We start from the raw sequence: 27,782 nt of genomic DNA on the forward strand, positions 1-27,782 counted from the left end.
TCCGCTGGATGGCTATTGAAAGCCTAAAGGTTTGTATAAAGATTCAGTCACTGAACTGGCAAGTTCCACCAGACCTAGGTCATTACCATTGACTCCTGTACTGAAGATTAACTACATGTGGCAGTTAAGAGACTTCTCTGTGGAGGCTTGTAGACATTTATATTTTCTGTCACCTGTGTGTGTGTGTGTGTGTGTGTGTCTGTGTGTGTGTTTTCCTTTTCCTCAGCAACAAAATATAAATCCATATTGCCTTTTTATTAATTTGAGCACCCTTGACATCCTTATACATGAGTGCTACAATCCTTCCTGTAAGCCACCATCCATTGACAAAATGCAAGCACCCCCATCAGCTTAACCTAAATTTCCTACTCTCCCCTCTCATGTGTGTGATGGTATTGCAATGTTCATTACATTGATTTAAAACAATACATGTATGCATGTGAGTGGTTGTGTGTTTGTGCATCATGCATGTATGTTCGGGTGTGTTTATGTCAACTACTCCTCAATCGCCTCACGCCGCTCTACGTAGATCAGAGCTGAACAGCATTATTGATCAGGCAGTGGCGAAGGCAGGCCTGTAGGACCCGTGTGTGGCTCACCTGCGGCTCTCTCATTTTCAGCCACCCTGCGTGCACTCTATCTAAGTGACAACGACTTCGAGGTCCTGCCCGCCGACATCGGCAAACTGGCCAAGCTGCAGATTGTGAGTAATTCATCTAAATTCACCCCAAAATCAATGCCTTTGTTTTTGTGTGTGTCTGTGTCTGTGTCTCTGTGTGTGTGTGTGTATGTGTACGTTTCTGTGTTGGACATGTGAATGTGTGTGTGGCTGTATTCATGTGTGTCTGTGTGTTGGTAGTGCCTCAGTGTTTCAATGCAGTTGTGTGTGTGTGTGTGTGTGTGTGTGTGTGTGTGTGTGTGTGTGTTTTAGTGTTGTGTGTGTGTGTGTGTGTGTGTGTGTCTGTATTTCTCTGGGTGTGTGTTGTTCATCAGTGCTGTTTTGGGCTTGATTTAAGGCCTCATCTGTAGCTGGTTAAGAGGCTGCGCCTGCACCGCTCTCGATGGGGACAATACAAGATAAATCACACTTGTGTTTTATGAAAAATTACATTCAGCCGCTTTAGGGACCTTTTTATCTGTGAAAGTTATGTTTGTGTAAGGCTGTGCTACTTAGTCTTTCTGCATTTTCTTCTACTGTGTGTATGTCTGTGTGTGATAGCTACAGTAATGTTCTGTATACTGTAGTTCTCAAAAGCACAAATACATGGCTTTGTGTTTGTGTGGTATTCATACTTCTGTCTTTATATTTCTCTTCTCCCCCTCCTCTTTCCCTTATTCTGTTTCTCTTCCTCGTCCTCTTCCTCTTTGCTTTCCTCTTTGTATTCCCTCTCTCTTTCTCTCGCTCTCTCTCCCTCTCTCTCTCCCTCTCTCTCTTTCTCTCCCTCTTTCTCTCACTCTCTCTCTCCCTCTCTCTCTCTCTGCAGTTGAGTCTGAGGGATAATGACCTCATCTCTCTCCCAAAAGAGATTGGAGATCTGGCCCAGCTCAAGGAGCTGCACATCCAGGGCAACCGCCTCACAGTCCTGCCCCCTGAGCTGGGTAAGACACAAACACACACACACACACACACACACACACACACACACACACACACACACACACACACACACACATACACACATGCACAAGCACACACATACAGGCACACACACAGATACGCACATACGCACACACAAGCACACGGACACACAGGCACAAGCACACACAGGCACAGGCACACATTCACACACACGCACACACACACACACATAAACAGATACACTAATACTTGTACACTCTATTTTGTCTGGTTTGGGTAATACTTACAGTACACACACACACACACATATGCACATCCACTTACATCTTAAGTATATATATAAGTATACTCTTTTGATCCCGTGAGGGAAATTTGGTCTCTGCATTTATCCCAATCCGTGAATTAGTGAAACACACTCAGCACACAGTGAACACACAGTGAGGTGAAGCATACATTAATCCCGGCCGCAGTGAGCTGCCTGCTACAACAGCGGCGCTCGGGGAGCAGTGAGGGGTTAGGTGCCTTGCTCAAGGGCACTTCAGCCGTTCCCACTGGTCGGGGCTCGACCCGGCAACCCTCCGGTTACAGGTCCAGAGTGCTAACCACGGCAACCACGGCTGCCCACACACACGCACACACACGCACACGCGCACACGCACGCGCACACGCACACGCACACGCACACGCACACGCACACACACACACACACACACATCTACACAACTCAGTGTCACTTAGAAAATAGTATGAAATATATGACATAAGTAGGGGGAACAGAACAGAAAAAAACTTTCATAAGTAGCATTAGTTGGCCAAGTAGTGGTTGTCATCTGTGCTCTCTGATAATAAATGGAGCACGTGAGAGTGATGGAAAGACCAGTATAAAGTGTGTGAGTTAGATAGGCAGAGCTGGGAGGAAGGGCAGGGAGGATATGTGGGGTGTAGAAGTCAAGCTGCTGTGTTGCATTTTCCTCTCTTTCAAGGTAACACATCTCTGAGGCTGCACAGACTAGAGTATACACACTCACTCAAAGTCTCCACTGGGCCATAAAATTTTACTCTACATCCTCTGGACAGTTTCAGCTTCTATTTGCACCAACACATCACTGTTTTTTTTTTTTTAAAGCACTATGTATATTGATGACTTCATGATATGGAGGTGCATGTGGAGAAAGTTGTACTTTGGCCCTGAAAGTGCACTGATATTCTGAAGAGACCAAATTTTAAGCGCGTTTTTGGATCATGCAGACAGTCTGAAGACAGTCTGAAGACTCGTCTCTAGACACTTGGGATTCTGTACATGGATAAATAGATTAAGTGTAGTCTTAGATTGAAAGAGAAATTCCATAAAAAATCTCATAAAAAAAAGATTTTAGTTTAACACTAGGCTTAATCCATGAATGGGAAATTGGCCCTTGTTGTCTAGCCCCAATTCTCATCCACAACCAGCATAAAGTCCCACCTTCACATAACCCACCGACAGGTCTAACCACGGCTATACTGTACACTCATTCACACACACACACACACACACACAATTTGATTTGTTTGTGGACACCATGTTTGTGAAATAAGATGGATCCCAAGTTGATAAGGCTATTCCTGCATGGTTGTTTACAATGAATCCATTTGACGCACCATCAGCCATAAGTTGTATCGGAACGTCACATATTACCAACCGTCCCGTATATGTCCAACCGTGAAATGGTTGGTAATTAGCACGCTTACGATATATTCAGGAGGTAAATTTGGAACTGTGTAAATGATGCAGGTGTTTTTTGTTGTAATTGCTGATTTACATGGACACTACATCTTAAACATTTATAGCATCATATAGGACATGGTGCTTTAGGATTTATTGAACAAAGGGGGGGAAAAAATCTGTCTTGCTTCCTAGTGTGTTGTTCTGTCAGGCTTCACATCTTGTTGAACATGCTGGCAAGTCAGTGGTCAGGCTGCCATGCCACAGAGAGCCAGTGGACATGGTTAACAAACACAAACAAAGATATGTGTGTCTGTGTGTTTGTTTATTCTGTTGGGGAGACAGGCTGGATGAGGGGTCATGATGATTGGCTGGCTCCCAAAGGTGTGTGTGTGTGTGTGTGTGTGTGTGTGTGTGTGTGTGTGTGTGTGTGTGTGTGTGTGTGTGTGTGTGTGTGTGTGTGTGTGTGTGTGTGTGTGTGTGTGTGTGTGTGTGTGTGTGTGTGTGTGTGTGTGTGTGTGTGTGTGTGTGTGTGTGTGTGTGTGTGTGTGTGTGTGTGTGTGTGTGTGTGTGTGTGTGTGTGTGTGTGTGTGTGTGTGTGTGTGTGTGTGTGTGTGTGTGTGTGTGTGTGTGTTTGTGTGTGTAAAGAGACACGAAGCCTCTGACAGAGAAAAACATATCCCCTAGCCTCTGCCTGCTCAGACGGCTAGAGTTCAGATGTCTGGCAGTGCAGTGGAGCAGGCAGAGCAGACACACACACACACACTCAAAATTAGCCATCTATTAATTTCATATATGTCAGACCAGCTTTCCCATGTTTTTCCTTTTTTTGCCATTTACTGTTTGGCATATTCGGATAGATGGAGATAAAGGCAGTGGTGCAAACAGATATATAGCCAGATGGGCAGCCAAGGTTTAGATGGACTAATAAAGTGGAAGAGAGTAAGTGTGACAGACTTGTAGATAGACAGACGTGGAAATACAGACAGTCGGGTGAAGACCGATCTGAACGTAGACAGTCAACGAGACACCTCTCCAGTCTGAGGGTTAGACAGCTGAGCGGGAGACAGGTGTGACCCCGAGGCCTCATCTCCTCACCTGAAGCAGTAGGACTCACCTGCTCCTCTGTCCACGCTTCAACGTACCCATAAGGGGTCACCAGAGGTCATATTCTCTCTCTTTCTGGCTAAGACACACACACACACACACACACACACACACACACACACACACACACACACACACACACACACACACACACACACACACACACACACACACACACACATGCATACACACTCACATACTCATGGCTCAAAGTATGGCTTATAACTCCAACTCCCCAACGACACACACACACATACACACATACACACCCTTGTATACACCCCATTATTACCATGAAATTAATCTTATGTTGATTTATGATAACCACATCATGATCAACATTTAGTCATTTTCTCACTATGAATGCTCCCTGATTAGCTCTTTGTGTTAGCATTTGAGTGCAGGAACAGACTACTATCACCAATAAGCATCATCTAAAGCCATCAACGACCAAAGAATAGATTACCCAGAGCATGGTTGATATGTTGACATTAACCTCATAAAGCATCTTGATGTGACCATTATTTTTTGGTAACAACATATATTGATGATAGTGACCATTATGGTATAATAGCTGTTCATAAATGCTCAATTAATGGTGTTAACCTGTTGTTAAGTGCTTATGAATAATTGAGTAAATAGTAATTGAGCCCCCCACCACCACCACCAGCGTGTGTCTGTGTGTGTGTGTGTGTGTGTGTGTGTGTGTGTGTGTGCGCGCTGCCCCTGCTAATAACTGCATGTCTGCTGGTTGGGTTGATGAGGATCATGTGACTAAATGGATTTGGCCTGGTGCTTCAGGTCAGCTAAGTCAGATATATACCCGGTTCATGCCGCAGGGGGCTGTGTGTGTGTGTGTGTGTGTGTGTGTGTGTGTGTGGTTATGTCTGGGAGCTTATTAGGACCCCTTCTGTCATGTCTGCCTAATCCCAATCTCTCAGCCCAGCCTCGTTAGACCTGCCACTGAAACCTCTGAGGGAGAGAGAGAGAGAGGGAGAGGGAGAGAGAGAGGGAGAGGGAGAGGGAAGAGGGTAGTGAGCAAGAAAGGGAAGAGGAAAAGAGAGAGAATCAGAGAGTGAGGACACTGACAATGTGTAGTGATGCGCACAGACCAAGGCACAGGGAACAGAACGAGGTGAAGGGGAACTTAGAGAGAGAGAGAGAGAGAGAGAAAGAGAGAGGGTGGTGGAAGAGGAGAGGAGAGGAAAAGTAGGAGGGAGGGAGCAGAAAAAGGAAGGAAAGTGTGGGTAGGATACCAAGAAAAGTGGTAGCAGAAAAAGGAACCCAAGGAGAAGGCAGGGAGATGTTGTCAGGATTCTTGCGGTTAATTAAGACCTCTCCTGTTATTTTTGTCCTCCAACCCCACTTGCCCCCCTTTTTAAAGGAGGGAGGTGAGAGAAAAGAGAAGCAGAAAAGGAGGGATGATGGAGAGCAAACAGGTGGTGTCCAAAGAAAAGGACCGGTGTAGCCAAAACTCTGGGGATACCACTGGGTCGCTTAATGCTCTTGTTCCTGAAGAGAAGTGACTGTGGACCATGCTGTCTATTTACCTTGTCTCAGCAGGAGCCCCGAACTAAAATGAACATCTCTTGATTCAAATTCACATGCATTGTTACAGCTTGGGCTTAGCAGCAGATGCTGTGTCCTCACAACAGCCATAAAATCAAAACGACTTCCTCTGTAGAACTTTCTCTGTGGAAAAACTGTGTTCTGCATGCAGCGCTCTGAGCAGAGAGACAGTCAAGAACAAAAGGGAAGACAGGAGGAAAGAGGCGCGGAGTCGAGCCGAACTCAAGTGAACTGTAGGAGGGCCGATTAGCGGGCAAATGACTGTCGGCCCTCTTCCGCCAGAGTTCCGTGAGGCGTGGTGCCGGCATTTAACTCCAGCGTCCACTCTGACAGCTCCTCCAGCAGCCGCTAATCAGCAGCTATTTAATTAGCCCCCCTGTGTGCTACAATTCACCATATTAGGACTGCAAACCGGGCTGCTAACGTTGTCAAAATGTTCGTTTTGCCCCCCAAATCCCCCCCACCCCCACCCCTTTCACCACCTCGACCGTCCCGGTCTTATTATAATTTCTCTCGTTCTTTTTCTCCCTCTTTCATAGTGCCTTGCTCCTGCACTCTTTCCGCTGTCAACACAGTTTCTGTTTTTTATTCGGTCCAAATCTTGCTCACCATGGGCTACATACTTTACTTACTTTACTTTAAGTACTTTTTTGGTAAATGTTATGATCTTTCTCTCCTTCCCTGTATCTCACTCTCTTCCTCTGCCCCCTCCTCTCTCTCTCTCTGTCTTTCTCTTACAGGTAACCTGGACCTGACAGGACCCAAGCAGGTGTTCAAGGCGGAGAATAACCCCTGGGTGACCCCCATTGCTGACCAGTTCCAGCTGGGTGTGTCCCATGTGTTTGAATATGTCCGCTCCGAGACCTACAAGTAGTAAGTCTTCAGCCCCCTCCTCTTCCAATTACAACACACATACTACTACAAATATTACAAGTGATGGAGCACAACATGAAAAATCATATTTTTGTGTGTGTGTGTACACCACACGTGTGTCAGGCATAATGTTACACAAGCAAGCATAAGAAAAAAAAGTGTGTGTATGTGGGTGTGAGTTGTCATCATTTTATGTATTCATTTATTCATTTAGACTAATGAATACTGACTCCAGTGACTGTGGATGTCATCTTAAATTAAGTGGACTCAGAACATCATCAAGACCTTGTCTTTTCTGTCACAAAATGGCCTGCTCACTGCAAGCCTCTGGTATGCTCTTCCTGACAGCACACTTCGATAACCCTAACTCCCTTAAAATCATTTTGCTTTATAAATATTGTGTTTGCCTGCGTGCGTAAAAGTAAATTACAGAATTGAATTTTGTATGTGTGCTTGTTTTTTTTGTTGTGAAAGGCACTTGGGGCGTATAGTTAGAGACATTTTATTGAGTGAGAGCTTTTCTTTTCCTCCCCTCCCCTCCCCAAACCATTGTGCCCTTAAGCCCTGACCTGACTGACGGGCAAATTATTATATAACATCTGGCCTCTGGTGGCGGCGCCTGCCTATGGCTGTGACCCCCGCGCCCACCCAGCTTGCACTCATGCATCCCACAATCCCCCTCTCCTCCAGGGGGGTCGGCCGCAGGATATGATGGATAGGCTAATATGGCTTCAGTCAGTAATGCCAGTGACATGGCAGTCTAGCTAGCCAGTGGGGATACACATTAAATTGCAAAGCACTCACTCACACACACACACACACATGCACGCACACACACACAAACACACGCGTTAATACACATTCTCACTACTGTTCTACTGTTCTCTGTCATATACGCACACTCCCTTTGGGAAGGTGAGAGGACATGGCTCTGTGAATGGCTGACTGACTGTCCGAAGATATTTGAATTTTAGACGAACAATAACACTAAATTTCAGTGTTTCCCACAGAATTGGATTCAATTTGTGGCGGTAGCTGACTTGGACAAGGGGGGGGGGGTATCAAGATCGTCTTGGTAGTGTATAAACTTAGGTCTAATTGAGTGCCTGTCACTTTAAGATGTTCGTGATTAACACAATTAACGTTAAAATGCTGCTGATGTGTGGATCCAATTCATAACGTTTTCTACAAAGTTAAAATAAAGGTTCCTACTTCTCCTTGGGACAAGCACTTTTGAATTTTGGAAAACACTTTTCCATTTACATCGGGATTTTGCAAACATTCAGTGTCAGAGTCAATAAAATGAGCCCTTCAACGAAATTGACAAGCAGCTGTAAGTAGGCTAAGCATGCTAAATTCTACATCCAAACAGTATTCTAACGTTAGCTTTGAGATACTGCTTGATTGCATAACTTAACTTTAAGTTTTGTCTCTTCAATGTAGCCTACTATGTTGTGATAAGACCTTAGCAGAGTTAACTTCAATGCAGCAGTTTTGAACAAATTTGCGCAGCATGGTCATGATGCTGAGCGGATTTAATAGCAATTTAGCCAGACGTCTTCTATGCAATGCTTCTATGTGGCAACAACAATCCTTCAACAATCGTGAATATTTTGTTAAATGCATGCAGAGGAGGGGCAGCAGGCTACGAAAGAGCGGGGCGGGGTAAGGAAAGGCTGCGTGCGTAAAAAGCACAGCTCAATAGCAATGCGATTCGCATCTAGATACATGGGCACGATTCGATACAAGAAAAGATACATGTTTATAAAAAACGATTCAGTACGATTTGATGCGATGCGATTCGATGCAGTTCAAGAATGGAAAGCATTCTGAAAGATTTTTTATAATTTGCTCAAGGTGCACATTCATTTTATATTATCAATTATCATGGTCATGGTTGTCAATTAGGCAACAAAATGTGTGAAGATGATTATCTAAACTGAGGTTTGTTTAATATACTGTATTGAAATGAAAAAAGAATAGTCTACATTTCAGTCAAGCACAGCAGCCAAATACAACATAAAAATACATTTTTATAGACTTTACAGATTTTATAGAGTTACATCTGATTGTTTTCATGGAGCTGTAACCTTGTTGAGGTAAGAAAATACCGAAATAAAATAAAACAGTGACACTCTTGGCCTTTTCTCATATAGGCCTAGCCTACCGTACAAGAATAAAATAGGCCTACAAATCAATGAACTCTCTGGGCTTATTTTGTTCCAACAGTAGACCTAATGCAGAAACCTAAAATGCCACAAGTCTGAGTAAATATGAACAAAATCATTGGCTAATAATTTATGCATCGTTTTAGCAGAAAGGGCCAAATTATTATTTAACATTAAGGAAATCCCTTCATCAAAGGTAAGGCTACTCTACAGACTATCGTTGCTGTTTAGGAATGCTATAAGTGCTTAATTTCGCGCTGGATTTCGAAAAACAAAAGCCGACCGAGTGCAAGTTTTCACATGGTTAAGTTGCAATAGATGTATGGGTAATGAGGTCATTTGACAACTTTGGGCAATGAATGTAACCAAAAACGAACTGCATTACCCACAATTCTGTGCCACGTATAGTTTCAAAACCGGAAGTGGGATGAACGCGCTGCTTGGAACGTAAATGAGTCTGAGCGAGCAGAAAAGGTTGTGCACCGATTCATAACAAGTAAATCGATATAACGACCGGTTCATTTCAGTTTTTTTCCGATACGGGGCTTCACGTATCGATGTAGCCGTATCTTACACGTTAAAAACGGATACCGATACGTATCGGTTAATCTTTACACCCCTACAATGCAAGGATTTGATCTTATATTTAAATTAAATTAAATTAAATTAAACATAGAATATTCATCTGTGGCGGCCGATTTTGATTTTGTGGCGCCCCGCCACAGATTAGTCAATGTATGGGAAACACTGAAATTTAGTCCCCTTCATGCAGGCCACATTTATTTTGGTCCCCACTTTTTTTCTGGACCAATCCAGGAAGTCGATCCGCTGTCAGTTAAAGAACCATGGCAAAAAAGAAAAGAAAAACAAAATGAGAAGAGAGCAGATTTTTAACACAGAACTGGACCAATTAGTGTCCTACAGCCTGAGGCTGGCGTCTCGTCGAAGTGACAGAAGAATTCAGTCATGTGTCCCCCAAGCTTCCATCAAACACCGTGCGGGACTCTCCGACGTGTAAGTCCAGAGCTTTGGCGGTTTGAGCAAACAGGCTACGTGATTAGCTTGTTATGAAGGCTCCCAGCTTCAGAAGCACCAAATTTACAAATGCCGGTCCCCTTGGAACGCATTATGGGCCCCTTTCTTAGTGAGAAGAGGCCTCACGTTAAAAAAAGTAGGCCTTGTATATATCTATGTGTGTGTGTGTGTGCGCACACATACCATTGAGGACAAGGAAGTTTGTGAACAAATTGTAGTGTTTCTTTTGGCAATCCCTTCCCAACCCCCCCCCCCCCCCAATCCCCAGCACCAGGAGAGGAAAATCCTCGTGTTTGATCATTTAGCTGTCCGCTGAGCTGCCCGTGTGTTTGGGTGCCGCACAGGAACCACTCGCTGGAACTGATCTTTCCCTGAGCTGCGCCGCTGCAGCCTGTCTGCCCGTACACACAAGGCACCCGATCTGGATTCCGCACCGCAGCAGAGCTGTGTGTGTGTGTGTGTGTGTGTGTGTGTGTGTGTGTGTGTGTGTGTGTGTGTGTGTGTGTGTGTGTGTGTGTGTGTGTGTGTGTGTGTGTGTGTGTGTGTGTGTGTTCATGCCAGAAAGGAGTGTGTGAGTGGTTGGATTGTTGTCATACCATGTTGGGTTGTTGTTTGTGGTTTTATCTGACTGTGTGTGTGTGTGCCTGCAGTTACTTGGCTTCCCTCATCTCCTCTGTCGTTTGTTACCCATACTGTCTGCTACTTCCAACTCTACTGCTCCAAATCAGCAAATACAGGTGGACATAGTACAGAACAGTAGCTGTCCTCCAGACATACCAACAGGCAGACACTGCCATTAGCAGCATAAAGCACAGTTGCCAGCAGTCCATTGGTAATGATGCCTAGTTATTTATTGACCAGCTTTATTGACACTCAGTTGTGCATTCTGAGGGGTTTGTTCATTGATTTCCACTCAGATGTGTTTATGACAGTAGGAGCATCAGCCCTAAGGGGTGTGTGTGTGTGTGTGTGTGTGTGTGTGTGTGTGCGTGTGCGCGCTACAGCTGTTCTAGCTGATCCAGCAGTGGGGCCTCTCTGCCTTTTGATGAATGGCCATTCTGCCGTTTAGTCAATCCCGTCTGCGTCGCCAATCTATCTAATAGCAGGTTGTCATGGACACGATGCAAGGCGATAAATCGCTCATTCACCGGCCGGCGAGCGTCTGTTTGACGATGACGATCTTTCATTTGGCTCATTACTCATAAACCTTGATCGATGGCTGGCGGAGAGAGGCCTTCTTTCTCAGTGCTTCAGTCTTTGGCAAGACCAGCTACTTGTGTCTTTAAAAGACAAAGATGGTGGCCCTGGCCGTGGTGCGACTGGCTGGGGGCACCGTACGTCGGCGGCCCGGGTTCGATTCCCGCCCCATGGTCCTTTCCGGATCCCACCCCGACTCTCTCCCACTCACTTCCTGTCATTCTCCACTGTCCTATCTCATTAAAAAAGGCATAAAAAGCCCCCAAAAATATATATTTAAAAAAAAAGACAAAGATGGTATTATAATAGACTCTAACTTTAAAGAAAGCAAGTTACCTCTCAGTTGTTGATGTAAAATCGGTTTCTGTTGGCAAGCATTGCTCTTCCGCCAACACAACAGCATGGCAGCAGTTCTATATGAAGACGGATATGTCTACTCTTCATTCCTCATGGTTAGTCCTGGTGAAAGGTTGCGTCTCCAGTGAATTTGAATAATAAATGGCCTAAAAAAGTCCTCCTTTGTTCAGTTCTGAGAAAAAGAAATATGGTTCAAGTAGTGATTTTAATAGCAAAAACGAAGAAATTTCATAGCCTGTGTATTTTCTTGGCTTAGTGGGTTGCTTGGATCCACTGAAGTAAAGCCTTAGAGCTTAATGACTCTGAAATGTCAGCTTGACCGGTCTATTCTAACACATGATGCAACACTCAAAATGATATTCCATTCAGATGGTCTTGCATTAAATTCTGCGACTCTCTGACTCGCAAAGGGGGCTAAGCTATACTGTGGTTTAAAGAACAGTCTGTGTTTTTTTACATTCTTTTGTGCATTTGTATTCTGCAGCTCACCACAGCAAAAAGATGGGGAGAAAGCCTCCACTGTTTGTTTGACTCTTCTATGCGTCCTAGTGTAGTGTGTGTGTGTGTGTTTGTGTGTGGGTGGGTAGGTAGGTGTGTGTGTGGATGTGTGTTTGTGTGTGTGTGTGTGTGTGGGTGGGTAGGTGTGTGTGTGTGTGGGTGGGTAGGTGTGTGTGTGTGTGTGTATGTGGATGTGTGTTTCTGTGTGGGTGAGTAGGTAGGTGTGGATGTGTGTTCTCCAACATAAGGTGTGAGCTTACGTTCAGCACGCACCAACGGTTTCATTCACACCTTAATGTCCTTCAACTCCAAGAACTCATCACTCTTGCGCTTTCCCCTTCCCTCCCTCTCTCTCACTGTCACTTTCTCTCTCTCTCTCTTTTTCCCCTCTGTCACATACATACACACATACTCACACACAGACACACACACCTACCTACCCACCCACACAGAAACACAGAGTAACACTCTATATTCTCTTATTTCATGTATTCTTTATCCTTCACTCTCATTTAGTCTCTATTATTTTGACCCTTTCTCTCTTTCTCTCTTTCTTTCTTTCTTTCTCTCTCTCCCTCTCTCTCCAAAATCACTGCCCCCCCCCCTCCCCCCCCCCCGCAGGCTGTCTCCTTTCTGAGCCTTTATGAGGAATGTTGGTCATTTGTGACACACGCTGGACTACAGAGTCACCAGGTGGACCAGTGGGCTTTCAGCCAAAGCCTCTTCCAGTACATCAAAGGCATCCGTTTAATCAGTGCCCTGGCCAGTCTAATACTCTAACAGGTGAGCCACAGTACCACCTGTGCAGATCTCATCCTCCAAGCGCCCCATGTTTGCTTTGGCACTTGTTCGCTTATTTTCTCAAGACTCCAAACTCCAGGACTGCAACTCTGATAAACGGAGCAAGTCGGCGGTAACCTAAAAATGATTATTTTTCCCTGTCTGTGGGAATAACACCCGGCATTCCCGGTGCTCCGCTCTGGCCTAATGGCTTTTCCCGAGGAGATTTGTGTCTTGTAGCCCGCAGCCTAGTGGCTGGGGGAAATGTGCTCTCTCGTCCGTTGAGCAGTTTTGAGACGGAGCAATGAGAAAATGCACTGATAAATCTCTCTCTCTCTCTCTCTCTCTCTCTCTCTCTCTCTCTCTCTCTTTCTTTCTCTCTCTCTCTCTCTCTTTCTCGCTCTACAGCGGAGAATGCTGATCTCTGAAAGAGAGAGAGAAGGAATAAGAATGAGAGAGAGAGAGAGAGGGGAAAATGAGGAGACAGCTGCCATGCATATTTCATGCAGCAGCTTGTTAACCTGACAGGGGGATCTTTGGGCTGACGGACAGCGGCGAGAGAAGCCACTGCGTGCTCATAATGCATTAACATACCGTAAACCCCTTCTTCCCCTTCTCCTCCTCCTCTACACTCCAGTCTTCCTCTTACAACCCCCCCACCCCCCCCCCCCCCACACACACACACAGACACACACACTCTCACTGACTCACTCACTCATACACACACGCACACACACACACACACATACACACACACACACACACACACTCTTACGCACACACGCACACACAACTCCCCCTTCCTCAATGGCCATCTTTTATTCATCGCTACGCTAAACGCTGGTTGATACCCAGCAGTCAAAGCGGTTGCCACGCACACACGCACACGTGCGCGTCACAGCTGTCGGTGGACAACTGAAAAACCAGCTCCGTAATTAAACGCCTCTCTCTCTTTCTCTCTTTTCCTCTCTTTTCATCTCTTTCCTCCATCCCTCCATGTCATCCTCACCCGTTGCCACTCCTTCTCTCCAGGCATCTCCCCACATGGCATCTCTTTGCCATGTACACCACCTCCTTGGGCCCTATCATCCACTAAGATGGCTTCTCACATCACTTCTACGCAGATTACACCCAACTCTACCTGTCTCAGTTTGACTGTCTGACATAGCCACATAGATGCAGGAACACAACCTCCAGCTAAACCTTTTTAAGACTGAACTGCTGGTCTTCCCAACTAAACAAACTATACAGCACAACATAAAAATTGGAGTGAGAAAATCGCAAAGTACAGTAGGTGGCTGGCAGATAACTTGTTAATGAGCTCAGACTTATTTTTTGGTCACAAAACCTGGGTTTTTAGATTTAATTGTGATAGTTTTTCGCTATGTATTACAAAATATAAGGGCACAAACACTGAACTTATTTGTTAATACAGAACTACTGCCGTTTTAGAGTTAGCTCCGCCATGTTGAATCTTTTTTTTCCAGTTCACTTTCAAGCAACGTACGTGTCGACTGGTGTTACGTTGCTTAACAATGGTAAACGAAAAGGCTAAAGATTAGAACTATTTGTGTGGGTGGAGGATGAACAAACAAAAATCTAAATAAACGAAAGAAAACACAATTTTGTATCTTAAAACTAAATTAATTGGTAATGGAACTCTTGTATAAAAGCAATATGACACAAGTGGGAGTGGGGATAGTAAAGGATATCCCCATGGCTCTAATTGCCTTCGGTACTCGTCCTTCGGCCTCGTACCTACAGCCGAATTACAACCGTGCCGATATCCATTACAATCGCCACTCCCACTCCCGCTGTTATATTGCTTAAATATCTTATGCTTGCCTACAAGTGATTGTCTGCTCCCACTTACTTTCTCAGGAAGGCTTACTGTATGTTACTCCTCAGCCACTGCGTTTCTCCAAGGAATGTTGTCTGGCACTGACACACTGCAATCCAGACTATTCTCATTTGTAGTTCCCAGATGGTGGAATGAGCTACAAAGTGCCACCAGAGTAGGGCCGTCCCACTCTATCGTCAAGAAGCTCTTGAAGAACCTATTATTTTGCCAATACCTCCTATGCTAACACATCTCCACACATGTAACAACCCAACACTCCTAACATGCACTTGCCACGCACTTCCTTTCTCCTTTCTTCTTCCTTCTACCTGCTACTACTATCTCCTTTCATCACACTTTGACTAGAAAAATGTAAATGTTATCCATCCTCTTTTTTTTCTCTCTTTTAACTTGGGTCTCTTTCCTGCCTCCGGTACCTCCCTCCTAGTCCGCCCTCTTGTAGTGTGCGTTTCCTATTCTTCCTCCTGTCTTCTGTCTCACCCACGCTTTTCGAGGGTGTGGGGGTAGGAGTTACATCTTATCAGCTTCATATGTACTACATGTCATGTAAAACAACCTTTCTTTATGCTAGTCAGCTTTGTTCAAATAGATCTCAGGCATATTTCACTTTGGCATTGTAGATTTATTTGGAACTTTTTTTTTTGGATGCTCATATGCCCATCATTCTAGCTTGGAATGTGTGATTGTGAATAGCATGAGAGCTTGTGTGTGTTTGTTGACCAAAGCTCTATATATTGGGAAAAGGATTGTATGTGTGTGTGTGTGTGTGTGTGTGTGTGTGTGTGTGTGTGTGTGTGTGTGTGTGTGTGTGTGTGTGTGTGTGTGTGTGTGTGTGTGTGTGTGTGTGTGTGTGTGTGTGTGTGTGTGTGTGTGTGTGTGTGTGTGTGTGTGTGTGTGTGTGTGTGTGTGTGTGTGTGTCCTAGAATGTTTCTGAGAAAAAGACTGGGTGCTGGTGTGTGTTTTCTGTTCTGCCTGACTCATCGTCCGTGTCAGCCATCCAGACAGGTTTGGTCTCCTCGTCAGTGTCTCAGAGGGCTGCGTGTCCCCTGTGTGGGGCTGGGTGCACCCCTGGAGAACAGCCTGGGCAACCCCTCTGTCAGCCCAGCTGTCTGCGGCCTCACCCTATCACAGAGAGAGAGGGAAAGAGAGAGAGCGAGAGAGAGAATCAGAGGGTGGGACAAAAAGTGAAAGAGACAGGAACCAGGGAAGGATGGGGACACGACAGAGGAGAGAAGGGGTGGAAAGCACACAGACTTTGAGAAGACGCAGCAGGCAGGCAGTCGAGTAAGCAAACAGGTAAGACAGGTGTGTGAAGAGTAGGGGAAAGAGGTAGAGGATGAGCTGGAGGGGAGAGAAGAGGAACCAGTGGCAAGAAAACAGACAGATAGAAAGAACTGTGCATGCAGGCCATGAAAGAGAGAGAGAGAGAAAGAGAGAGAGAAAGAGAGAGATGGAGGTGAGAAAAACAGAGTGAATAGAACAGACGGTCAGAGGAAAGAGTAGAGCGGAGTGTGGAGACCTGTGGGACTATCTGAGAAATGGAGAGAGTGGAGACAATATGCTGAGTGCTACAATGGGAATCACAGACGAACAAAGACGGCTGATGCAGTCAATGGCTGTTTAGTGTGCAATCGTGGCAGGGGACACAATGTGTCTGCACACAAGAACCCTACTCTGTTTTGGCATCAGTGTAGCAGCAGAGATGGCTCACAAAGTATGTGAACTGGATCAGATTTGACTGCAGATAACAGAATGTATCAGAGTAAAAGAGGGGAGGTGGGCGGCATTGTTGCCAGTGATGAGCGACCAATTTGTGACTTTTCCTAGTGTGCATTTGGCTTACAGTACATACTACATACAGGTACATACAATAGAATTGCTGTCTCTGTGTTTCTTTATGAAGAGTTGCCGTCTTCAGGAGTATTAGATAGAGCTACTGTACACCAGTTATTCAAAGGAGACTCCTCCATTTACCCTCTTTTTCCAAACCTCATTGCCCTCATTACAGATCATTGCCATGCTTAGGCCATGATGTCTAACTTCCTGATCTATATATCCTGATATACGTGATCTGTATATATGTATTATTCTGCACAAAGGACAAAGGGAGCGATGACTGCTCTTGCATGGACTGCATTTACATTTGCATGTAGAGCAAGCAGCAATGCAAGATGCCTAAAACTCGTATCAAAGAACCAAATGAAATTCCTCTATCAAAAGCCATCCATATATTCAGAGCGAAAGAAGGAGGGTGAGAGGAGAAAAGAGAGTGAGAGTGGTGGACACGCTGAGAGAGCGAGAGAGAGGCTTTAAGATTTCTTGATATATTTTTTTTTTCTCTTCAAATGTCTCTTCGCTCAAGCATGCAGTGACAGGAGAAAGGCTTTTGGGGGCACTTGAGTGTGCCAGCGTTAAACTGAATTACATTTCATGAAGGCCTCCCATGCAGGACCAGTGGACAAGGTGCTGTCGGTCAATTAGCATCTGTTGATAACTCAGCGCAACCCACCCAGAAGAAAGGGAGGGAGAAAGAGAAGGACAGAGAGGGAGGAAGAGAGAGACCCAGAATAAGAGGTAGAGGGGAAGGAGAGGAAGAGACACCCAAAGGAAAGGGGGAAAGAGAGAGACAGAATGAGAGAGAGACAGACAGGGGGGGGGTGTAGATGGGTGATCTCTCACCCTTCAACACTAGCTGAATTGGGTCTCTCCTCGTTGCTCAGTCCTAACTCTCCGGGGCTTGTGTGCATTTGTGCATGGCCAGCCTGCATGTGTTAGCTGTACTGGGAGCGCCGAGCCTCTCCGGGCCTCGCTAATGAGACTCCAGCACAGCTGAGAGACGAAGGCTCCAGGAGACAGCAGCCACACGCCGCAAGGGAAAGAGCCCCACCCAGGAAAGGTGTGTGTGTGTGTGTGTGTGTGTGTGTGGTACACTTGTTGGATGACTTGAACTCAAATTCTGTATGTGTGTGTGAGAGAGAGAAAGAGATTGTATTTGGGTCTTCAAATACACTTGTGTTTGATACTGTTGGTGTTACAATTAAAGTTATAACTATATTGTGAGAAGAATAGATGCACTAGGGAAGGGTCGAAATAAGAGAGAGAGAGACAGAGAGAGAGAGAGAATTCATCACTTCTCATTAGTCCAAGCCCTGGCAGCCTGCCCCCTCTCTGCAGTGCTGGCTTCCTATAGGTTATCAATCAGACGGCTCATTAGAGGGGGGTGAGCGCGTGGCATGTCGCAGAGAGAGAGAGTCAACAACCATTGGCCCTCGTATGGGGAAGAACCACAATCCACTACCTAACCAGCACCCCCCCCCCCTCCACCCCCTGCCAGGCACTTCGCCACTGTGTTAAATGTCACCCACAGGTCCCCCCATTGCAGATATATTAGTCTGCTGGTCTTGAAGACCATTGCAGTTAGTTCTCCTCATACCCAACTCCTGAATGGTTGCTAGGCACAATGCACAATGGCAGGCACAATGCTGCACTGAACCTCCGATTGGGGTCTTCAACTGTGATTCTCTTGCCGGCTCAGTAGTTGTGTAGCTGTGCACCTTCTCTCTATTCCGGTGAAGTTGGTTTGGTTGGTGGTGGCAGAGGCGGGCTCTTTTGTGGACGTCCACGTGCTACTAGAGGCTCATGTTCCATCATCCCCTAAGGCAGGGGTCTCAAACTCAAATAAGCCGGGGCCCACGTTTGCCAATGTCATCTGATTGGAGGGCCATGTCAGTGTTAAAGAGCTATTTCCTAAAATGCAATGTTTTTCTCAAATACTGTATTTTCAAACATAAAACTACAAACTGAAAGTGCAAGTCTTTTTGTCTATTTTTAGACATCTGTGCTTGCAACCTTAGCTTATAAATAAAATAATGATAAAATAAATATTACAAACAAACAAAAAAGCATAAAAACAGGTAAGCCTATGTGTGTGTTTCACATCAAATAAAAATATTTTCCTCTTATAACTTTTTAAACCTGGCAAACTAGGCGTCAGGGTTAAGAAAGCAACACCATTGGATTTTTATATAAAAATGTCAAAAGGCCATGGCTTGAAAGACCTACTGGAAAATCTTTGAGTATAAACAAAAGTTTATGAAGGGGGTAAATTTACCCATCTAATTTGCCACTGGATGGCAAGCACCTCAAATTATGCACCTTTCAGTAAATACTGGATGTATTTGAGCAGGTTTACTTTCTTTTTTGTCATATTACCCACATAACAAATGAACAGGAAAACAGTAGGCCTAAGATGTATACCAACAATAGTAAACTATTACTAGCCTATAACCACAAGGCCTACAATAAAGTACCTCTTGGTCAAATCAGTTCCTATCGTTCCTATCCTTCCTATAGGTGACTTTGTAGTTCTTCAGAGCCCTATTTCTACTACCCCTGCTGTCTGTACCACGTCCATTACGGACACTATCATCACGATTACCACTGCAACCTCAAAGCTATGTTGGGCAGAGGGTCGAAATAAGCATGGTATGCTTAGTGGACACCGTCGTATACACGCAAAGACGCACCTCCATTCACAGACGCACCGTGATCACTGTCAATAGACGATCGATCATAATTTCCAAAAGGCAGATGATCTCTCCTTCAGAATCAAAATAGGTGAATAACATAGCCTACCCAAGACTTCATCACACGTGAACGTTTTTCAACATTTGGTGTAGGCCTATTTCTGCTTCAATTTGTGCAAAACTATGGCCTGCATCGCTTCCGCGTCATTACGAACAAATGCACGTCTTCGTGTTTCTCGCGTGTAATAGTATTTCCTGAAAACTTTTTGCAGCGATTTTGGGTTTGAATCAAGCTCTGGATGTCTAGCAAATAGTGGAGGAGGGTACAAATGAAATGTGTCACCGTACTTGGATCTATCGTCTGTTTTAATCAGTATCGTTGTTTGACGCAATTAAAAATACCCTCAAGGGCCGATTTACATTATTATTTTGACATAGGTCGCGGGCCGGAATTGGACCGGACATGAGCTGAATTTGGCCCGCGGGCCGGAGTTTGAGACCCCTGCCCTAAGGTCAGCACTGATGATGATGGGGGGGGGGGGGGGGGATAGTTGTAGTTGTGTGTGTGAGTCATGTGAGTGTGTTATCATCATTCAAGCAGGGCCATGGATTTTCACTTGCCCTGTCCAAGATGTGCTGGACGCTGTAGTTTATTTTTGTCTGTACACATGTGGAAACAAAAAGCTCCAAAGACATTGCTAGTTACAAAAGACATTGCTAGTACACAACTAAATGTTTGTGCAGTGTACACTGTACAAATAATATTGTTTTCCACATTTGCCTATTTATGGGCTTAGTACTGCCCTTGTTCAGGGTCACACAAGCACTCCAACAAACTCTCATGGCCATGGATAATTCTAAGCACACCCTCAAGGGCCTGTAATAGCTTGTATTGTTCTCAGAAAGAGAAAGAAATAACTTTATCTTATTTCACATTAACATTAGCATTGTAAATTAACATATCTTCTTGCCTCTGCTGCACTATGATTGACCTTTAAATATAAAGGACCTTGCGGTGCCTGATTAATTTAAAGGTAACAGGGATGTTGTCATCCACTCAGAGATGCTCAAGGTTTGCGTCTGCGGCAGCCTCGCATCTGGGGCACATCGAGCCCTTCTGGAAACCTTGGGATTTTCATTCTAGTCCCGGATATTGATTTTGTTTTTTCTTATTTCTTCTCCAGTGCCTACATTTTATCGCATCTCTACTGAAAGCCCCAAAGGAGGACATCTTTATTTTTTATTTTTTTTGTAAATCCTCATCATATCTTGTAAATGAGCAAATCAATAAGTTCACTTCAGGTAATCGGCATAAGTGATGAATGGGAGGATAACGACTAACACACAGAAATAACGGAGTCATGGGGATAATTACCAGCATTGGCTGTATGTAACATGAGTAATAGCTGCTTTGTTTGAGGGCTGGGTCATAGACTAGAAGCTAGTACAGTATACGTCCTTCTATATATACACTGTATGTGCATGCACATACATTTTGTCTTGATATATGGTGGTAGTTATCATATGTACTCTGGCAGTGGAGTCCCTGGGGTGAGAAAATGCTTAGAAAGCTTGACTATGCTTTAGTGGCCCTGCAATGGGCAGGGGAAGCTCATTAAGGAAGAACTTAGGGTTGGATGATCGGAAGTTTCCGGAATGATTTTGGGAAATGGGGGAAGCACATGCTAGGCTGATTCCTGATCAGTGTTCATCCATTCTCTGTCACATGTATCATGTGAGTAGCACACACACACACTCATTTAAACTGCAATTACACTTAAAATATAACTCTTAAGCAGATATAGCAGAGAGGTGGATATTGCATGTCCTAAGTGTACAGTACATGTGTGAGTGTATGCGCTCCCAGTTAGCGCAGTTTGCTATCTTGTCGATATCACACAAGTGGATTTCTAAATGCTCTGTGGCTTAGGCATGAATAAGGTGTCTGCATGTGTGCGCACTCAGACACTCTTGCAGGCCTCGCTGTCTGTAACAGAGATTAATTAACCCGAGTGGAATTGCTGGAGGAGGTAAAGAGCTGCGAGGCCACATCAGGAATCAGATTCCATTAACAAGGCCGCTCCAGTCGCTCGCTTTAATTGGCCCTAAGTGCTCGTCGGGGCGTTAGTCAGGCGAATGGGAAATCTTTTTAGCTCGTGCTGGGGACGAAGGACTGGTGGCATAACAATGCTACTGTGACCACATCAACCCAGGGCAAACATACAGACACTGACACACACACACACACACAAGCATGCACATACACACACACACACTCTCTCTCTCTCTCTCTCTCTCTCTCTCTCTCTCTCTCTCTCTCTCTCTCTCTCTCTCTCTCTCTCTCTCTCTCTCTCTCTCTCTAGATCCCTGTCTCTATTTCTTATCAAGTGCTTGGTGGAAAATCATCTGAAGGAGAGGCACTGGGAACAAATATTTAGAGGAGTTAAAGACACTTTTGCTCATCAAGTGAAAGGAGTCCACTGTGATATAATTGTGAGTGATAAAAGTGCTCGGGGAGGAGGGCTTTTGCTGCTTTCTGAAGAGCAGTTTTCCTCCCCAATCCATCCACGGCTTTCTGGCTCCACCGATTATCTTGACTAGCCCAGCTCTTGGCATGTGCTTTCCGAGCTTCTTCAGTATTCCCAGCATGTTCCTCAGCCATGTCAGTCCGCCGGGACTCTGTCAGAGAAAAAAACGCTTCAGTGATCCCACCCTCCACACACACACACACACACACACACACACGTACGTATCAGCTTGATGTAAAACAGGGCCAATTTACTCCCGGCCGGGGCGCACAAATCTACGTGCATCTGTCAGCACTGATCCCTCCCGGCGCATTTAGCCCGAGCAGCCCCTGAGGCAGAAGAGCACCTCGGGGGCAGAGCACAGTCACTCCAGTCACGGCCGCAAATAAACCCTCACAAACACTTACAAAAAAATATGCCCCGCACCAACATCAACCCCCCCCCCCCACACACACACAACCCCCCCCCCCAAAAAAAAACAACAACACAACAAAACACAAGTACACCGGTCAGCCCTGTCACGCTCCCAAATAAACCCGTCCACCTTCGTGAATGAATGGTGGAGACATTAACACAGCAGTACAGCAGGGTCAATCCTATCACAGATAAAGAATGCTTACAGATATAAAACCCTATACTCAAATCTAACAAAGTTAACATAAACAACACACCCAGTGCTTTATGTACAGTATGATCTCCACAACATCCCATCACTTCCAATTAAATGTCATTATTGATTTAAAAGAAATTGCAGTATAACATAAACATTCTTTATAACAGTTCTAATTCACACATTTAAGAAGTTAATACATTTATCAGTGATTTCCAGCCATCTTAACCCAGAGATCCCCTACTCACAATAGAATGGTCATCCCAACTATTCTCCTGGACAACTCCCACTCTCATACAGCTGTTTATGTGCAACTCTTGAAGAAACCTTGTAAGAAGCCCATAGACCTTCAGCTCTCTTGTGAGTGTAGTCTCTCTATCCTTTAGGTTGGTAGTACCATGACCAAATATTTGAAGTACAAGGAAAGATTACCATAGCAACGGCTCTGGTGAATTGGTGTACGTGTGTGAATACAAACACCAAATCCAAAAGTGTGTACACACTACACACACACACAGACACACACACACACGCACGCACGCACGCGCACACACACACACACACACACACACACACACACACACACACACACACACAAACACAAACACACACCCCAGTTTTCCCCATCATCAAATCACATTTATCGAGGAGAGTCGTGGTGTTGGCACGTGATCAATCAGTTTAGAGAGGTGATCCATCTTTTGCTGATTGATCTCTGTTGCTGGGATGGACCATTTTCTTTTGTGGTGTTGAAGTTGTGCAAACAAACTTGGATTGTTGTGACACATGTACATTTACATATCGAACAACATGAATTATTCTGTCTGCTCACACTGGACACTGACACAGCCCTGCTTTGCCAAGATGGATTTGGGCATCTTTCTCTTCGGCCCCTCCCTTCTCTTCTCTTTCATTTCTCTTTTCTCTTATTCTTTCTTTTCTCATTCTACCTCATTCTCTCCATTTCGGTCTCATGTCCTATGTGAAAGGAAAGATGACGTGCACTGAGCCTCTGCATCAGCATCTTCCATGAAACGCAACTTGATTTGAACCACGCTGAATTAAACATTTTCTGCCATGCCTGGAAACCAAGAATCTGCTTAATCCTATTAAATATATCTAAAAAAATAAACAAAAAAAATTGCATAGCTTGCATCGTGACAGAGAATTTTTGGCGTGTGTGTGTGTGCACGCGTGTGCGTGCGCGTGTGTGTGTGCGTGTTCTGGCAGGCCGAGATGGAGAGCTGTCTGTCAAACGGTTGGCTCTCTCAGTCTTGAGAGGTCCCTGTGGGGTCTGCTGTAGTGCCTGCCCCTTGGGGGTGGTCCTCTCTCTGTGCCTCGCTGCCCTGCACTGCGAGGGGCACTAGGCAGGCAGACAGGCGTAGGGAGAGGGGAGGAGGGCGGGGCACTAAGGCCCCAGCGGGCCCCAGGGGAGAGCTCTGAAGCTGGGTCATGACAAGCAGCCAAGCAGCCCTGGAGAGAAAGAGCAGCCAGCCTCTCCAGTGCACTTCAGCAGACATTTAACACTGCCTGCCCATCGTCACTGGTGCACAGGGAAAGCTGCCCATGTCTGCCGGAAGGCTGCGTTTGTGTGTGTGTGTGTGTGTGTCATTTTCAAAATGATGGCAAAATGCTCATGATGTTTTCTCTAAACATGCACTTGATATAGTCAATATACATAGGCCAATACACATACCATGTTTGAAAGGAGTATATTTTAGTGAGGAAGATTCAAACAGTAAGAAGGTTGTATGGTTACTTCAGTCTGCCTTTCTGAATTCTAAAGTTGAAAAGATTAGAACTTGAGTTGTTTTATGGCTTTTTGAGTGAAATTGGATGCATTGGTTTAAGATGAGAGTGTACCTCTGCGGACACGGTCTGCATAATTATGGTCTCTGCACACAAAGTTAGTTATCCTCACGGTCTGTATGCAATGAAATGTTCATTAACTCCTGCTTCATTATTTACTAGATTACTAGCAATGATAATCAAAGCTACTGTAGGTATCTATCTATCTATCTAGATGCTGGAATAAAAGTCTATGAAGAGAAAGTGTAGAGAAAATAGAGAGACCTGTAAAACAAATGTAGCTTGTTCAGTAGCTGTTTGCTGTAGATTCACATGACGTAGAGATGTGTAGCTTGTGTGTGAGAGGCAATTTGCAACAGTAAAATGACAATACTTTTGAAACACCAATGTGCATATGTCCATATCCGTGTCCACCAAAGTATATCTGAGCCTGAAGTGGAGGGAATGTCTGTGCGAATTGCTCTATCAGTTCCTCTGCATTACTTGGTGTGTTAAAGACAAATAAGATGTTTGTGTGTGTATTGATGGATCTCTTTCCTCAGTCTACAAACACACACACACACACACACACACACACACACACACACACACACACACAGCACACACACACACACACACACACACACACACACACACCGCCTCCATGCTGTGGTAAATATTTGATATGAACTCACTAAGCACACGCAGGAGATGCTACTTGACCTTTCCCTGTGCTGCAATTAGATTTATTTGGCCCCCCTGTTTAATGGCAGTTTTTAATTACGCGGAAGGGCCATCCCGGACAGGGCCTGTGCTTGCTCCAGAGCCACTCTAATTATACGCCACTTTGTCAACATCCAATCAGTGCCACTTATTACCGGGGCCCGGAGTGGGGCGTGGCGGTGTGGCGCATCAATCAGTGCCCTCTACAGCCAGCACATGGACTCTGCCACCAGGCCCCCCTCGCCACGAATCACAACCCTCTTGGCTAGTTCAGTTGTCCCTCTCTGATCCGCCCTGTGGTTGGTGAGGGTGCACACGTGCAGCACACTCGTTATTTGATGCTCCGCGCTCTTTATTTCCCTGTTTTCTGACCGTGTTTGCACCAGCTTTCGTTTTACTGACCCTCTCAGGCGTATGTCTGCTCTCTCTCTCTCTCTCTCTCTCTCTCCATCCCTCCTTCCCCTCCCCTCTCTCTCTCCCTCCCCCCCTCTGTCTTTCTCTGTCTTGCTCGCTCGGTTCGCCTCTTTGTCACTTTACAGAAGCCATGAGTGGCTCTCGCACCGAGAGGCGCAGTGGACTGGAAATGGCTCGTAGCCTCCTTCACCCGTTTCAGTCTCTCTGTCCTCTTGTTTGCCTGTCTCCTCTCTTTCACTCTCTCTGTGTCTCCTTCTTTCCCTCTGCTCTCTCTTTTGACCCCCCCCTCGCCCTCTCTCTCTCTCTCTCTCTCTCTCTCTCTACATCTCTTCTGTCTTCTCTCTCTTCTCCTCTCCCCTTGGCCTCTTAGGGCGTATGTGCTGGGGCCTTATATCAGTATAATGGCAGCTCTGTGCTCGGAGCGCTTCTCTGCTGCAGGATAGCACACAGCTGGCTCTGTTGAGCCCTGAACTGAACAGGCAGGCTGTGGAGGATGAATCTGCCTGCGCTGCATCATCAATGAGATCTTGTTTGGTTTCCACGCCTCGAACAGCATTTGATGTAGCATCACGGTGGAAATATGATGGTGGCCCATGGGCGTTTTCACTCCCAACTGTTGATTTATATTGATGTGCATCAATTCTAATTCCAATCCTAAAAGGTGATAGGATGACTGTATTCACGCTTTTCAGAATTAATTTCATAATTATTTGCAACAAAGTGTAAGCTAAATCAAAGAAAAATCTTTTCGAGATGCTAGAAATTGGTCAGATGTTATTTTTTTTTACATGACTGTATCACAGATTTCTGATACAATCAGAAGTACATTTTACTACAGCCAGCAGCTAACGCAGCCAGGCAGCTACAGCATTACACTCTGGGGGCATGTCTGTGAGCACTGTAGCTGCCTGGCTGTATTAGCTGCTGGCTCTACAGTAGCAACTCAAGTTAGGTAAAACCGGTTGTTTTAGGTTTTTTTCGTACTGACAGTACTCGGTGACCTCAAGAAACGGAGATCTATGTGAACTCGCCGGATTTCTCCTTTAATTGTAATGTTAATGTACTGCTTTAATAGCAAGAGCAAGATATATCAGATCTCCACATACCTGAGCAAAGTTTGTGATTTATAGCCAGATGTCAGATGATTGTGGATATGGTCCTGATCTGTTGTGGATCCAGTAGAGCGGTGCGAGATCACAGGCACTTCCTCTCCCACATTGTTAGCTTCTGTCTAGCTTTTCAATAATACCCCCCCCCCTTCCTCCCAGCTGAGGTGGTGACCCTGAAACGTGTGTGTTCTTCTCTCCACAGTCTCTACGGCCGACACATGCAGGCCAACCCAGAACCCCCCAAGAAGAACAACGACAAGACCAAGAAGATCAGCCGCAAGCCGCTGGCCGCCAAGAACAAGTGAGGGGGACCGACGAATGGCCAAGACGAACGCCGGAGCCTGTCCTCGCTGGACCTCACTGCATGTGCCTTCCCCATTATTTTTTCTATTTATTTATCCGACAAACACAGAGAAAAAAAACCCTACATTTTATACGGCTTGTATGTGTTGTATTAATCATGTTACACTTTATTGTGTTTTTTAACTGCCGCTCACTGTGTCACTCAATGCTTCAAGCAGTACTTTATTTTTCAAATGTCTGTATATTTTCAAATGAACGTTCTTATTCAACCCCTATTGTAACGAGTGGCCTTCAGCTGAATGCAAGCAATTGCAAGTCTAAACGTCTGTAGATGAAGCCAAAGCAATTTGTGCAGAGATTAACCTCCACGCACCATGAAACAAGTCCTGCAATTCCTTATGTTGCTGATGCTGTAAAAGTTGAGCAAACTTTCGTTTTTCTGTTCCAAGATCTTGTTTTGTTCTTGGAGGTGCTAATTACTTTGTATCCATTGCATATGCCACACAAGAGCATCTCTCCTAGGTCTCTCTGGAGAGGTGGAGGGTATTATCTGATTCCCCACCCCGGCCTGATCCGAGCCCCACACAAACAAGGCCATCAGAAAAGCCATCTTCTCACTAGAGCAGTCTCCTCCAACACCACCACCACCGTCACTGCCTCCGTCTCGCCGCGCCCGGGCTTTGCTCGGCAAGGCTGTTGCATAAGCAGAGGGGGATTTTGGTCGGGGTTTAGGGGATCTTAACTCCGTCTGCGAAGAGGTTTTTGTGTGCAGTCTCCCAAGAGGGTGGGAGGTTTTTTTTTTTTTGGGGGGGGGGGGGGTTGGATAGGGCCGGGTTGGGGGGGCTGGCCTCCTGCCCATTCCCCTGCTTGGTGTTGTCAGCCATTACAGACAGATCGGAATGGTTTCGCTTGATGGAATGTTGAAAATTGCTTGTTTTCTGCATAGTCCCAGCTCCACCGTTTTGTTTTGGATGGCAGACATGTTGCTCAAACAATGGACTGGTAAGCCCTTCGGGACATGGGTATAGTCATTATATTCTCGTTATATTCTCGTT

The 27,782-nt window shown here is 45.3% G+C and overlaps 1 protein-coding gene across 1 annotated transcript in view; it reads left to right on the forward strand.

Moving 5' to 3' along the window:
• The window catches only part of rsu1 (Ras suppressor protein 1), a 38,288-nt gene extending 10,758 nt beyond the window's left edge, over positions 1–27,530 (forward strand). Inside the window, exons 6-9 of the mRNA XM_076290745.1 lie at positions 621–703; positions 1,485–1,599; positions 6,698–6,830; positions 26,627–27,530. Of these exons, the coding sequence (XP_076146860.1) occupies positions 621–703; positions 1,485–1,599; positions 6,698–6,830; positions 26,627–26,729 (434 nt within the window). The 3' untranslated portion in view covers positions 26,730–27,530. The remainder of the gene's footprint in view (positions 1–620; positions 704–1,484; positions 1,600–6,697; positions 6,831–26,626) is intronic.
• The last annotated feature ends 252 nt before the right edge of the window (positions 27,531–27,782 follow it).

Source organism: Alosa pseudoharengus, unplaced genomic scaffold (genome assembly GCF_046254945.1).
Source record: "Alosa pseudoharengus isolate Yale_2024_CS ecotype anadromous, Long Island Sound unplaced genomic scaffold, YU_APseudo_1.1 YU_APseudo_1.1_scf_18, whole genome shotgun sequence".
Classification (NCBI taxonomy): Eukaryota; Metazoa; Chordata; class Actinopteri; order Clupeiformes; family Clupeidae; genus Alosa; species Alosa pseudoharengus.